The sequence below is a fragment of the Chiloscyllium plagiosum genome, unplaced genomic scaffold (genome assembly GCF_037043375.1).
Source record: "Chiloscyllium plagiosum isolate Xiang-an unplaced genomic scaffold, Cpla_swu_hap1 HiC_scaffold_17, whole genome shotgun sequence".
NCBI classification, from domain to species: domain Eukaryota; kingdom Metazoa; phylum Chordata; class Chondrichthyes; order Orectolobiformes; family Hemiscylliidae; genus Chiloscyllium; species Chiloscyllium plagiosum.
The window spans coordinates 61,339,498-61,352,141 of NW_028270155.1; the positions used below are offsets into that span (position 1 = coordinate 61,339,498).

Consider the following 12,644-nt stretch of genomic DNA (forward strand, 5'->3'; position numbering starts at 1 on the left):
TAACCTGGTGTTGTGTGATGTTTAAATTTGACTACACAAAGTATGCTTGCCTGGCCGAGTTTAAGCATCTAACTAAGACTAACAGCTTTGAGTTACTGCTGCATCTCCATCCCAAACACGGTCTGATCAATCAGTACCCTCGTCTTACACTATGAGTTGATGGTCCCTTTTGAACATTATTTCCTTGCATCCCAGTCTTAATGACTCAAGAGGAAAGTGATTCAGGTTGTGTTTATTTTAAGCAATATTTTAGAAGTAACCTTGCAGAGCAAGAGTTCAAACTGCTCTTGGAGACCTGTTTCCTTGTTTCAATTTGTTTTATTTTGGCTTGAAATGAAAACTCTTGGTTATATTTGTCAAATCCACAGAGAATATAAACTGAGACAGTGTATGACAAGCTGCTGAATTCACTCAGAGCCCCTGCTGTGTAGCTGATATAGAAGAATTTCACTCCCCCTAGATTCCACTATACGGGAGTGTCAGACACACAAAGAGGTCACTGACGTTAAGACTTAGACTTCAGATGTTGGCAGGTTGCTGTGGGGTGCTGTGCTGGGAATGTTGAATGCAGTTGGCAGGGCTTCTACCCAGCATGGAGCTGCCCCCTGACTTTGACTGTTTTTCTGCTGAGTAATGTGAGTACAGTCAGAAATGAGCTGCCTGCTGTGTTTTGGGGAGTGGTGACATATTGGAAAGTGAAAGTTACTGTCAGAATCCTTCACTTCCTGCTACAGCAACAAGAAGGTGGCAGCTTTCGGAAGAAAACTTGTTCTTTGGTTTAAAATACCGGCCTGTGTGTATGGTCATGCTCGGCACATATTAACATGTGTCTCTCAGTGATGACTCTGGGGGACCTCACCCTTGAACCTTTCAGCACTGAATTTAGATTCCTAACACCCAGCTTTCAATCAGAGACACAGTTCATTGCTGGAGGAATCTCTCTAATTAATCAAGAGAAACCCTCTATCTATTAACACTATTAATGCCATTCTCACAAGAGGGGATGGTGTCTTTGATTGGTGCTGTCTCAGGGTTACATTTCAAGGATGTTTCATGCTGTATTCATTCCCAGCTGGAAGTAAACCTGGACTATCAAACATCACTCCCATTCTGTTTTCGGTCTGGGTGTGAATCTGTTCACTTACCAATTACAATTCCTACTTTCACCAAGTTTGATCCTTAATACACTTGGCCTGAAATTTAACAGAGATTTTCTCCTGTTATGTGACAAAGACAGCCAGAACCCTTAAAGTATAGCTGTTTTATACTTCAGCCCCTTTTCTTGTAACAATGAAATAAAAGTTGTTGCTACATGAGACAGTGAGAATCAGACTATGCATTTACAAATAACTCAGTGACAGAATACTTCACACTCACCCCAACCGAGAAGGCAGAGTTTCAGCATGTAAAACCGAATGTAAATGTTGAAGACTTTGATCAGCATAAGGTACAGGTGAAATGCTTCAATTCCCATCCATGTAAAACTGCAAAGCAGTGAGTAATGCAGCAGGGCAGCAATGGCTTTACACAGCTCATCAGTGCTCTTGGAACTGAACACTGTGCTGGTTAAGAAGCTCACATTGAGAAGAAACAAGGCAGCAGAGAGATTCACGTGGATCTGGATGGAAGCTTCCTTTTGTCTTTTTCTGAATGAAGGGAAAAGAAACAGCAGACGGTTACCTCAGAGTGCAATGGGATCTTGATCAGATGGGCCAATGGGTTGAGGAGTGGCAGCTGGAGTTTAATTTAGATAAATGTGAGGTGTTGCATTTTGGAAAGGCAAATCAAGGCAGGACTTACACATTTACTGGTAAGGTGCTGGGGAGTGATGCTGAACAAAGAGACCTTGGAGTGCAGGTTCATAGCTCCTTGAAAGTGGAGTCGCAGGTAGTTAGGATAGTGAAGAAGGTGTTTTCCTTGATTGAACAGAGCATTGAATATAGGAATTTGGAGGTCATGTTCCAGCTGTACAGGACATTGGTTTGGCCACTTTTGGAATATTGTGTGCAATTCTGGTCATCCTCCTATAGGAAGGATGTTGTGAAACTTGAAAGGGTTCACAGAAGATTTACAAGGATGTTGCGAGGGTTGTAGGGTTTGAACTCCAGGGAGAGGCTGGATAGGCTGGGGCTGTTTTCAGTGGAGCATCGGAGGCTGAGGGGTGACCTTATATGGATAGGATAAATAGACAAGGTCTTTTCCCTGGGGTGGGCAAGTCCAGAACTAGAAAGCATAGCTTTAGGGTAAGAGGGGAAAGATTTAAAAGGGACCTAAGGAGTAACTTTTTCAAACAAAGAGTGGTGTGTGTATAAAATGAGCTGCCAGAGAAAGTGATGGAGGCTGGTACAATTACAGCATTTAACTGGAATCTGGATGGGTATATGAATAGGAAGGGTTTCGAAGGATATGAACCAAGTGCTGGTAAATAGGACTAGATTAATTTCAGATATTTGGTCTGCACGGACGAGTTGGTCTGAAGGTCTCTAACAGTGCTGTATATCTCAATGACTCCATTTGGGAGAAAAACAGCAAGCTGATAAACATTGACTTTGAAGACTTCCTGCATCTGGAGATGCCTGAGGCAGGTGAAGCATGTGCCTATGGTTGTTTCTATAACTGCCATCTCCTGGAGCAGGTGGATAACCTGAAGGCACAGCTTGAGGGGTCCCTCTCTAGAGCAAGCCCCCCTAATCAGGAAACTCCCCCTCTCTGACCACCTGCTAAAGGTGTGCTGGAAGGAATTGTAGCTCGATGATCAGTCTGGCCTCAGTGTGGATGCACCCTCTATGGTCCTCAAGTCCTGGAGTGGGACTTGAACCCAGAGCTGCTAACTCAGAGGTAGTGACACTGCTCACTGCAGATACAAACTCTGACCATGACATACTGAGGTACAATCTGAAAGTAAAGTGAATCACTACTCAGCTACAATACTCTTAGAATTAATATCAAACATTAAAACAGAAGTAAGCTTTGTTTAATGAACTTGCTGTTGTGAATTACTCATGATCTCTATCTTCAAGGAGACATTTGTTATATATTGTGATTGTACAGTGAGATCATTGAGAATGGCTTCTTCTACATGAAATTTTATGTTTGATGATTAATGTTCCTACCTGAGAATAAAGTGGATGATTAAAGTAATTGCTGTGAAAATGCCAGAAACACCACAACCAATCTGGGTGATGGATGTTAGCGATCTCAATGTCTTCTCATCCAAGTGTTGGTTCCCATCGATTTGCTTTATAACAGAAAACGAGACCATTGACATGAGGATTGGGTAATGTTTTCTTCAACTGAGTGACACACCCGACTTTCACTGCACTTTCCCTCACCTCCGGGTTGGAGTCCCCCTGTGATATCTACTCATCTCCTGTTGAGAAGCCACACAAACACCTGATCTAAGGCCAGGTCAGTCTGAAAGCAGCCACAAAGATGTGCACACTCTGAACAATTCTCTTTTCTACTCTGAGCTGCTGGGCCTCCACACAATCCCCAGAACGACAAGCTCCACATCAGATACTCAGCACCTGGAGAGTAATGGGGGAATAGCTCATGTCCATATTCTGATGCACTGCTGTTATTTTCTTCATTCTGGGATTGTTGAGCAAAACCAACATTTATTTCTAATCCTGCCTTGTCCTGTATGACTCAGCGCCTTACTAAGGTACGGATCATGGTTAAGAAACAAGCACACTATTGTGTGATTGGAATCACTGCTCATTACAGACCAGGCAGCACATTATCTGTTTGGATTAATGACCTGATTATCTCATGAGCCTGCACTAATTCCTGATGAAGGGCTTATGCCTGGAACATCTATTTTCTCCTGCTCCTCGGATGCTGCCTGACCTGCTGTGCTTTTCCAGCAACACACTCTGATCTCCAGCATCTGCAGCCCTCACTTTCTCCATGTGGACCAAAAACAGGCAGAGGTTATCTTCATATAAATAGGCCATGTAAGGAAGGCAGGTTTCCTCAATTCCCTGAAGAAAAATTTGCTATGAGGATAAATGGGAAGGAAGGTTGATGATTAATGTCATTAGGCAGCTGAAAGAAAACCAATGAGGTGTCAGAACAAATAACTGGAACAATTCAATGTTAAACTAGAAGTCTGTCCATACTGTGTCCAAGGCCTTGGTGTGGCCACATCTCACTGACTGTTTTAGGTTTGGTCCCCTCAGATAGTTGGGGAGATTGAGTCCCTGGAAGAGGTTTTGAGGACAGCGACGTTATTGACACGGAGTCTGAGGCTTCATGGAGATCAGAGCAAACTGAGCAAGCTGGGCCTTCTCACCTTGGAAAAGTGCTGCCTTTGAGGGGATATGATGAGGACTGGGAATTTTCCCAGAGCTGCTCCCACTCCACCTCAATCAGTCTAATGGGTTTGGGCAGAAATCACACTGCCGCACATAAAACGGGCTTTCACCACATTTCCGGAAAAGTTATGGCATCAGAACAGAAGCCAACTCAATGAAACTCCCAGTCCTAATGGTGACAATCCTGGTGGGATAGGCAGTGAAGACAGTTGGGCTGTGGGAGATGACAAGTGAGAGGTGGGAATAAGTATGGGTTATTAAGACAGCACTTGGGTTACGTATTCCGAAGCAATTCACTTCCCAAGAGCCATAAACCTCTGGAAGAAATCACCAGCACACACTGGGAGTGAGAGATTTACTGCAACCAATCCATAGGGAGCTAGATGAGTTTTGGTGAGTGGGAGACTTCTTGATCTGCCCAAGGTGAGTGGATTAACAGTGATTGTGACATCAGTTGTCATTGTCTCATGGACCTATCAGGGTCAGTGTGACACTTACCAAAGCTTCACCCTCAAATTTAATTTCTCTTGCCTCCCTGTAAAGATGGAAGAAAGGAATGGGGGAAATGGATGGGATGGGATGGGACTGTCCTAATAAAACAATTGGTCTCTCTTGTCTGTTTTTACATCTTAATATGCAATGAAGGATTATTGGAGTGAAAGTTTGTTGATTGCAGCCAAAGTGGAATAGGCCAAAAGATACAAAATATTGCATTACATTGACCCTACCAGCAAGACCGCAAAGAAAGTCAGGTGATTGCATCGACAGATGACTTCATTGACTGTGTTTTGTGTTGTGCAGCCAGAATCGTTCCAGTGACCCTCAGCTGTGTTCCCTGCAAGAGAAAGGGGTAGCACTGAGAACGCGATCCTTGGGTCCAGCATAATTGAAATCTTTCATAACATGACCGTTTTCCTTACCATTTTGTTGTAACTCCCAGAAGACACATTTTGGAATGGCCTTTACCTAGTATGAAGAAAATGATCAATAAATCTTTACCACTCTTAACATGAATATTTCCTTTTAATCAATTGAATAATGAAAAGTGAAAAATGTCCTTACCGGTGATGATTTGTTAAATACAATTATCACAGGGTCTGTCAGATTATCAAACGCTCTATTCCCCACTTCAATTCCAACCACACGATTTAGAACAGTTTGATTTTTAATCTGCAAAGATATACATATAGGTTGCAGTAGAATTTCTGATTAAAATCAAATGAAGAAATGGAATGAACAGCAGCCTAATTTCTGGGTGAAGACAGACTCCACTCACTATAGTCAAACGTACAAAGTGTTGACGTGGAGTGTTTGGATCGAGGTCTACCCCTTGTGCATTCAGTCATCCCACCTGTATGATGGACTGGGATCAATGGTTCTCATCTCCACCCAGCTCCCACTGCTGGCTCGAAGGGTCATACCCTGTCTGAGTTGAGGGACAAACCGTAATGGAAGGAGAAATGATGAACATTGAGGTGTATTCATTGACAAAGAAAACAGTCAGGGCAGAAAGATTCCAAAGGATTCAAATAACCAGAATGTTCTGGACCAAGTGCATGCCACACCATATTCCATGAACTGTGGGTGTTGGTATATCAGTAATGGGTAAAATAGCATGGGCTCTTCCAAACCTTGGTCAGGAAGGGGAAACTCTGAATTCAAACCTATCGCTAGGTTGGAGACCGTTTGCAGGGTCTCTCAGATTAACTCCAAGCTTAAAGGACAGGGTCAGTCAGCACAAACTACTGAAGGAAACAAAAGTCTTTGGAATGTATCTAATAAAATCTATGCTCAGATTTTCAAACAGAAACCACATTGAAAATGAAGAGGGGGTTGACATTTCAAGAGCAAAAAGAACCTAAAATGTGACACCCAGAAAAGAAAGTGTCAGTGTTTCAGTGACTGGATCAGAACTGAAAAGCCAGAAAGGTCTCTTCTGAACGACAAAGTGGGGGCTGGAGAAAGAGGCATCATCCGTGGTAGACTCAATGAAAGATGTCAGAGAGGGGTTGCAGGTTAGATAAAGTGGATATGGGAGGATGGTACAAGTCAGAAGGGTGTTGCATAGTGTGACAGCAGATCTCCTCGCGGAATACAAGCAGTACCATGAGACCACTCAAGTTTTGAAAATGTACCAAGGATGTGCACACACACTTCCAACAGGAGCACAGGAGATACCATATTCATCGAAGAGTTTGTGTGCATGTACCTAATGATCATCAGCATCATCGACAGGAGATAGATCATGATGTCAGTCAGTGAGTAGCAGCGATTTGACACCAGTGCTGCCACTTTGGAGTTCCATCATCCAGCCGACCCCATGGTTCACCCTGAACACAACATTAAGATCATCACCTGTGCTACTTCGAGACTTCTGAGTTAATTGTAGGATTGCAGTATTCTTTCTGGCTGATGCTGCAATTTTGTGCATTTGGGCATCTTTCCATTCTTGTTAATAGATTCAGGGAGTGACACAGGGAGTGGTACAGGGAGTGGTCTGGATAGTGCTGATTTTTTTGGTAGATTAAAGGTTTGAATATTAATCAGTTGTCATCAAACATAATGGGACTTGTAAGGCTTCATCTTGACTATGAGCCTAACTGAGAAAACAAACAGAGGAGTAACCATGAGAAAAGGGAAAAGGCTTTCAATCAGATACCATGTCAGCTAAGGCTGGTTCAGAAGCAATTTCTACCTGAATGTTAGCAATGAAAATAATTTTAGACTATTTCACTCAATTTACCAACTATTGCAGCGCAACCTCAGAGCTAAGCAGGGACAGCATTAATAATGCTGAAAATGTGTTGCCAGAAAGGCGCAGCAACTCAGGCAGCATCCAAGGAGCAGGAAAATCGAGGTTTCGGGCATGAGCCCTTCTTCAGGGAAGCATTAATAATGGCCATCAATCGGACTGTGGCTCTGAACTCTTAAGCTTCTGAGTTTCCCTGAGGCTGCAACAGCTTGCAGTTTTCAGTATACTCCTGCATGAGAGAGACTCTCCATTCAAAGGGAATGAAATTCATCCCAGTCCCTCTTGAAGGTGGAACAAATTGAAGGATTTCTTTGGATTGCAGCCTTTACACAGTGCGGGTTTGTCAATGAGCTCACACACAGTGCCTTGTGTATGATTACAGTTTACGTTTTACCATTTCCCTGAGCTGAAAGTAATTCCACTCCCTCAATGTGGGTCTGCTGTGTGACCACAGGTAACGTATCTTTCAGGTACATGCCCTTTATCCTGGCAGCAATTCTGACACATTCATTCTGTGGCAGTCCTCTGTGCCAGCTGTGCCCATTATCCTGGCAATGCAAAGATTGGTTAATGATCAGCAGGATGACCTCATGATATGGCCCATGACTCCAGATGAGAACCTTGCACATGTGCACATGACATTTGACATGCTCCCATTCTTTAGAACAGACCATTGATGTCCTGAAGCAATGTCCTGAACTGTTCTGGAAGAGCCCAGTCATCTCCAGCTGAGCAGGTGTCAGGATTTGTCCTGGTCTGCAGTATGTTTGTTATAATGAGAATGCCTGAACACAAGATCACACAATAGACTCCTGTAACAAGCTCAGACAGAGACTCTGATAGACCAGACTACAGAAGGCGGCTGCTGGGTTTATAGTGATCCAAGGTCATCATGAGGCTTTCGCTGTCCCCTCTGAGTTGAGAAGCTGAGGAACAGGTGTAAGAATGGGAAGGGAGAAGTGGAAGAACAAAAATGATATCTGGAATGAGGCAGCCCCTTTCTGTTCAGGCTGGATGTGAACACATCATTCACAAGCAATACCAAGAATTTCAAAATAAAAACCGAAAGAACTGCAGATGCTGTAAATCAGAAACAAAAACAGAGAAAGTCCAGCAAGTCTGGCAGCATCTGTGAAGGGAAATCAGACTTAACGCTTCAGGTCCGGTTTCCAGAAACATTAACTCTAATTTCTCTCCGCAGATGTTGCCAGACCTGCTGAGCTTTTCTAGCAACTTCTGTTTTTGTACCTAGAATTTTAACTCCACTTCCAAGTCAGCGATTCCTTATTGGTTTTCTGTCACTGACCGTCACATTGTTTACTTTCCCCACAAAGCAAGAGTAAAAACCAACACAATGGCTGATGCTGGCTCCTCCAGAGCAGCTGAAACACACAGGGGCCTCTCCCCCCACTTCCTGCCTCCTCATCTGTGACCCACCCTGTCCTGCAAGAATGAAGCGAGTGTGTCCGTGAGTAACATGCAATGCTGATGCAGCTGTTCTGGTTGAATAGCTGGCAGTGTGTCAAAGTTGTGAGTATTATAATAGTGTGAAGAGTGTGTGGATGAGGGAAAATGTGTGTGCGTTAAGGCAGTGTCTTTACTGATGGTTATTGTGTGTCAGTGGGTGGTGGATCTCTGATGACTCGAGATGTGACTGAGGGATTCTGAGTACACCGTGCACCTCTCCTATTCATTACATCTCTTCTTTTCAATACCTCTTCCAATAAGATTTGCGGTGCATATCTGAAAGTCTGATCCATGCTGTCCCCGAGGATCAGCACTGTTGGCTGTTCCACAACCCTGATGTTTGAATGGTCTCAGCACCATCTGCAGCCAAAGAGCATCTCCCCATCTCGAAGTGGACCCTGGCTTTAGACGATGTTTGACACACATGATACTGGAGCCTTTACTGATCTGTTTAGCCAATGATCAGCCATGGGGCAGTGGTTGTATGTAGCAACAATGGAAATGAGGTAGCACAAAACTGATATCCTGTCTCCACCTCAATCAACAGGCATGGATTAATTGGACATCACAATCCCTGTACCTGCGTCCATCAGTAAACCCATACTGTCTCTGCAGTTATGATACAAACTGTTTCCATGATCCTCACACCAGGCCTCACTCCACGCTCTCTGACAATAACCATCACTGATGATCACACTAAAGTGGGAGACTCGATCAGTAAGAATTCCCTGTACTTTGGAGTACTCCCATCTTCAAGAACATGAAGGGGCTGTTACATACCTGAGAGGATACCCTGGATCATGCTTGGAGGGCTGTTACGTACCTGAGAGGATACCCTGGATCATTCTTGGTGGGCTGTTACATACCTGAGAGGATACCCTGGATCGTGCTTGGAGGGCTGTTACGTACCTGAGAGGATACCCTGGATCATGCTTGGAGGGCTGTTACGTACCTGAGAGGATACCCTGGATCATGCTTGGAGGGCTGTCACGTACCTGAGAGGATACCCTGGATCATGCTTGGAGGGCTGTTACGTACCTGAGAGGATACCCTGGATCATACTTGGAGGGCTGTTACGTACCTGAGAGGATACCCTGGATCATGCTTGGAGGGCTGTTACGTACCTGAGAGGATACCCTGGATCATGCTTGGAGGGCTGTCACGTACCTGAGAGGATACACTGGATCGTGCTTGGCGGATCACACCACTGAGCAGCATCTTGGCAGATTGCTATTTAAATGCAATCTGTTATTGTTGAACCTGAAGGAAACCTAAAGCTTGAATCTGTCCCTTGCTGTTGTCCATCAGAAAGGTAACATTTCGGTGCTTTCTTTTGAGATGTTATTACAAACCTCTGGAACAGGTGGAACTTGAAACCAGGTTTTTTGGCTTCGAGGTAGGGACACTACCACTGTACCACACAGTGTTTACTGTCACACTAACACACTGGTCACTTGTTTTTGTGTAGTGATGTACAACAAAGTGACTGATGTTAGCCTGAAGCACAAATATTTGATGATTAGGTTTTTAACGAAAGATGGTCATTTTTATTCCATTCCTCCCCCACCCTGGTGTCCTCTGCTCATGTTACTCGGTATGGCCTTGGAAACTCTCACATTCAGGATGATGTACTTATCAAACACACAAAGAAATATCTGCTCAAAGCATCAATTTACCTCAGCAAGAGTTCAACAACGGTTTAAATAATGCTCAACAAGAACAAAAACTCTCGCCTCCGATAAAATGCTCAATAAGCAACAGGGAGAAAGGTCTATTATTTTAGTAACTTTTGATAAAATCCAACAGCTCATTACACACTTGGGAAAGTGATTAATTACCTGGAACAGTCTTGCATCCCTGAATAATATTACTTTACTCCGTATCGTTTTCGTTGTAATGTTGATGTTGTCCAGGAGAGTTGGTGGCAGACTGATCCTAATCGCTGGGTCAAAGGCAGAGATATTCTCCTGGGTTTTACATTCAATAGAAATAAAACATTTGGTTTACTGACAAGAATCTGCAATGCCATTTCCCTCTTCCCTTCAGGAGTAACATGCTGAAGAAGATTCAAACTTTTGGCCTTTTGGCCCACTTTAGGACTTGAGCACAAAAATTAAGGCTGACACACCAGTGCAGTACTGAGGGGGGGCTGCATTGTTGGAGGAGCTGACTTTCAGATGGGATATTAAACGGAGGTCCCTTCTACCTGCCTGGTTGGATGTGAAAGGCCCTATGGCACCATTTTGAAGAGGAGCTCAGGAGTTATCTTTCAATCAACATCAGAAAAACAGGTAATCTGGTCATTGTTATATTGTTGTTTGTAGGAGGTTGCTGTGCATGAGTTCACTGCCCTGTTTCCTACAACCGTGTCCACACTTCAGAAAGTACGTCACTGGCTGTAAAGTGGTTTGAGAAATGCCAAATAAATCCAATTTTTTTCTTTCTATTAAAAAAACCTGTTGACCTTTGGTGGAAATTCTAACACTCGCTGTGAGAGTTCTTTAGCAGCACTCAGAGCATCTTCCACCTCACAATATGGTACCAGAAGCCTGGGGCCTGCACGACCATCAGGGAAATGACAGTGGGACCAGAAAATAGAGGTGACTCACAAGATCAGAAATATAATTATGGTCACCCTCAAACTGTTCAAACTCATTCCCAAAACTCTGCTCATCTCGAAACAGAATTGGAATTTTAAATGTTTTAAGACAGAACTTCTGAGGTAATTTTAATCTCACTTGTCCCGTATGAAATGGAGTTAAAGCAACCAACAGTTTTATGCTGCACTCAAATTTCCACCGTACTAATTTCAGTTCCCTCTCAATCTTCCGGTAAGTAACGGGGTCATTGAATCAGCTCCAGGATGGGGTCCTTACTCATTCCCTTCGTTAAGATATGGGAGGGGAAGTGTGTGAGCATGTACACAGGATTGTGTGTTTGTTTGTTATGCACTTGTTTGTATGTTATATAGAACCCCTACAGTGTGCAAGCAGGCCATTTGGCTCATCGAGTTCATACTGACCCTCCGAACAGCATCCCACCCAGATCCATCCCACTATGTTATCCCTGAAACCCTGCATTCCTTATGGTCAACCCACCTATCCTGCACATCCCTGGATCACATCCCCATTTTAGCATGGCCAATTGCCTTACCCACACATTTTTGAACAGTGGGAGGACCCTGGAGCACCCGGAGGAAACTCACGCAGACACGGCAAGAAGGTGCAAACTCCACACAGACAGACGGTCACCCAAGGCCGGAATCAACCCTGGGTCACTGGCTCTGTGAGGCAGCAGTGCTAACCACTGTTCCACCCAGTTGTGTAGTGTGTTTGTGTGTATTTATGTCTGTGTATGTGCATGTGTGTTTGTTTATGTATATGTGTCCATGTTTGGGTGCATGGTGTGTGTGTGTGTGTGTGTGTACGCGTGTATATGTGTGTGAATGTGCGTGTGCGTGCGCGTGTGCGTGCATGTGTGCGTGCGCGTGTGTGCGCATGAGCGTGTGTGCGCATGTGCGTGTGTGCGTCTGCGTGTGTGCGTCTGCGCGTGTGCGTGTGCGCGCGCGCGAGTGTCTGTGCATGTGTGTGTGTGTCTGTGCGTGTGTGTGCATGTGCGTGTCTGTGAATGTGTGTGTGTCTGTGTGTAATGTGTGTGTGTGTGTCTGTGAATGTGTGTGTGTGCGTGTGTGCGCGTCTGTGAATGTGTGTGTGTCTGTGAATGTGTGTGTGTGTCTGTGAATGTGTGTGTGTGTGTGTCTGTGAATGTGTGTGTGTGTGTGTGTCTGTGAATGTGTGTGTGTGTCTGTGAATGTGTGTGTGTCTGTGAATGTGTGTGTGTGTGTGTGTCTGTGAATGTGTGTGTGTGTGTGTGTCTGTGAATGTGTGTGTGTGTGTGTCTGTGAATGTGTGTGTGTGTGTGTGTTGCATGGTCAGAGGTCTTGGTGGAGGTGGAACAGAAAGTAAGTGAATGTCACACGCTCAAACTTGGAGCAATAACAGAGAAAGAGAGACTGCACTATGAAGAGAAAGTGGGGACACATGAATTCCAGCCACTCGTCCTGCCAGCAGGACTCTAACTGGGACACGAGAGGATTTCCACATACACTC

At 44.3% G+C, this 12,644-nt stretch overlaps 1 protein-coding gene across 2 annotated transcripts in view; it reads right to left on the reverse strand.

The window, feature by feature from the left end:
* LOC122545421 (adhesion G protein-coupled receptor G2-like) overlaps positions 1–12,644 on the reverse strand; it is a 172,387-nt gene that overhangs the window by 18,686 nt on the left and 141,057 nt on the right. For both annotated transcript variants that reach the window (XM_087996003.1, XM_087996002.1), the window contains exons 6-11: positions 10,374–10,502; positions 5,379–5,486; positions 5,237–5,282; positions 5,045–5,151; positions 3,114–3,238; positions 1,378–1,646 (exon numbers count right to left, since the gene is read on the reverse strand). In XM_087996003.1, coding sequence (XP_087852129.1) covers positions 1,378–1,646; positions 3,114–3,238; positions 5,045–5,151; positions 5,237–5,282; positions 5,379–5,486; positions 10,374–10,502 — 784 coding nt within the window. The remainder of the gene's footprint in view (positions 1–1,377; positions 1,647–3,113; positions 3,239–5,044; positions 5,152–5,236; positions 5,283–5,378; positions 5,487–10,373; positions 10,503–12,644) is intronic.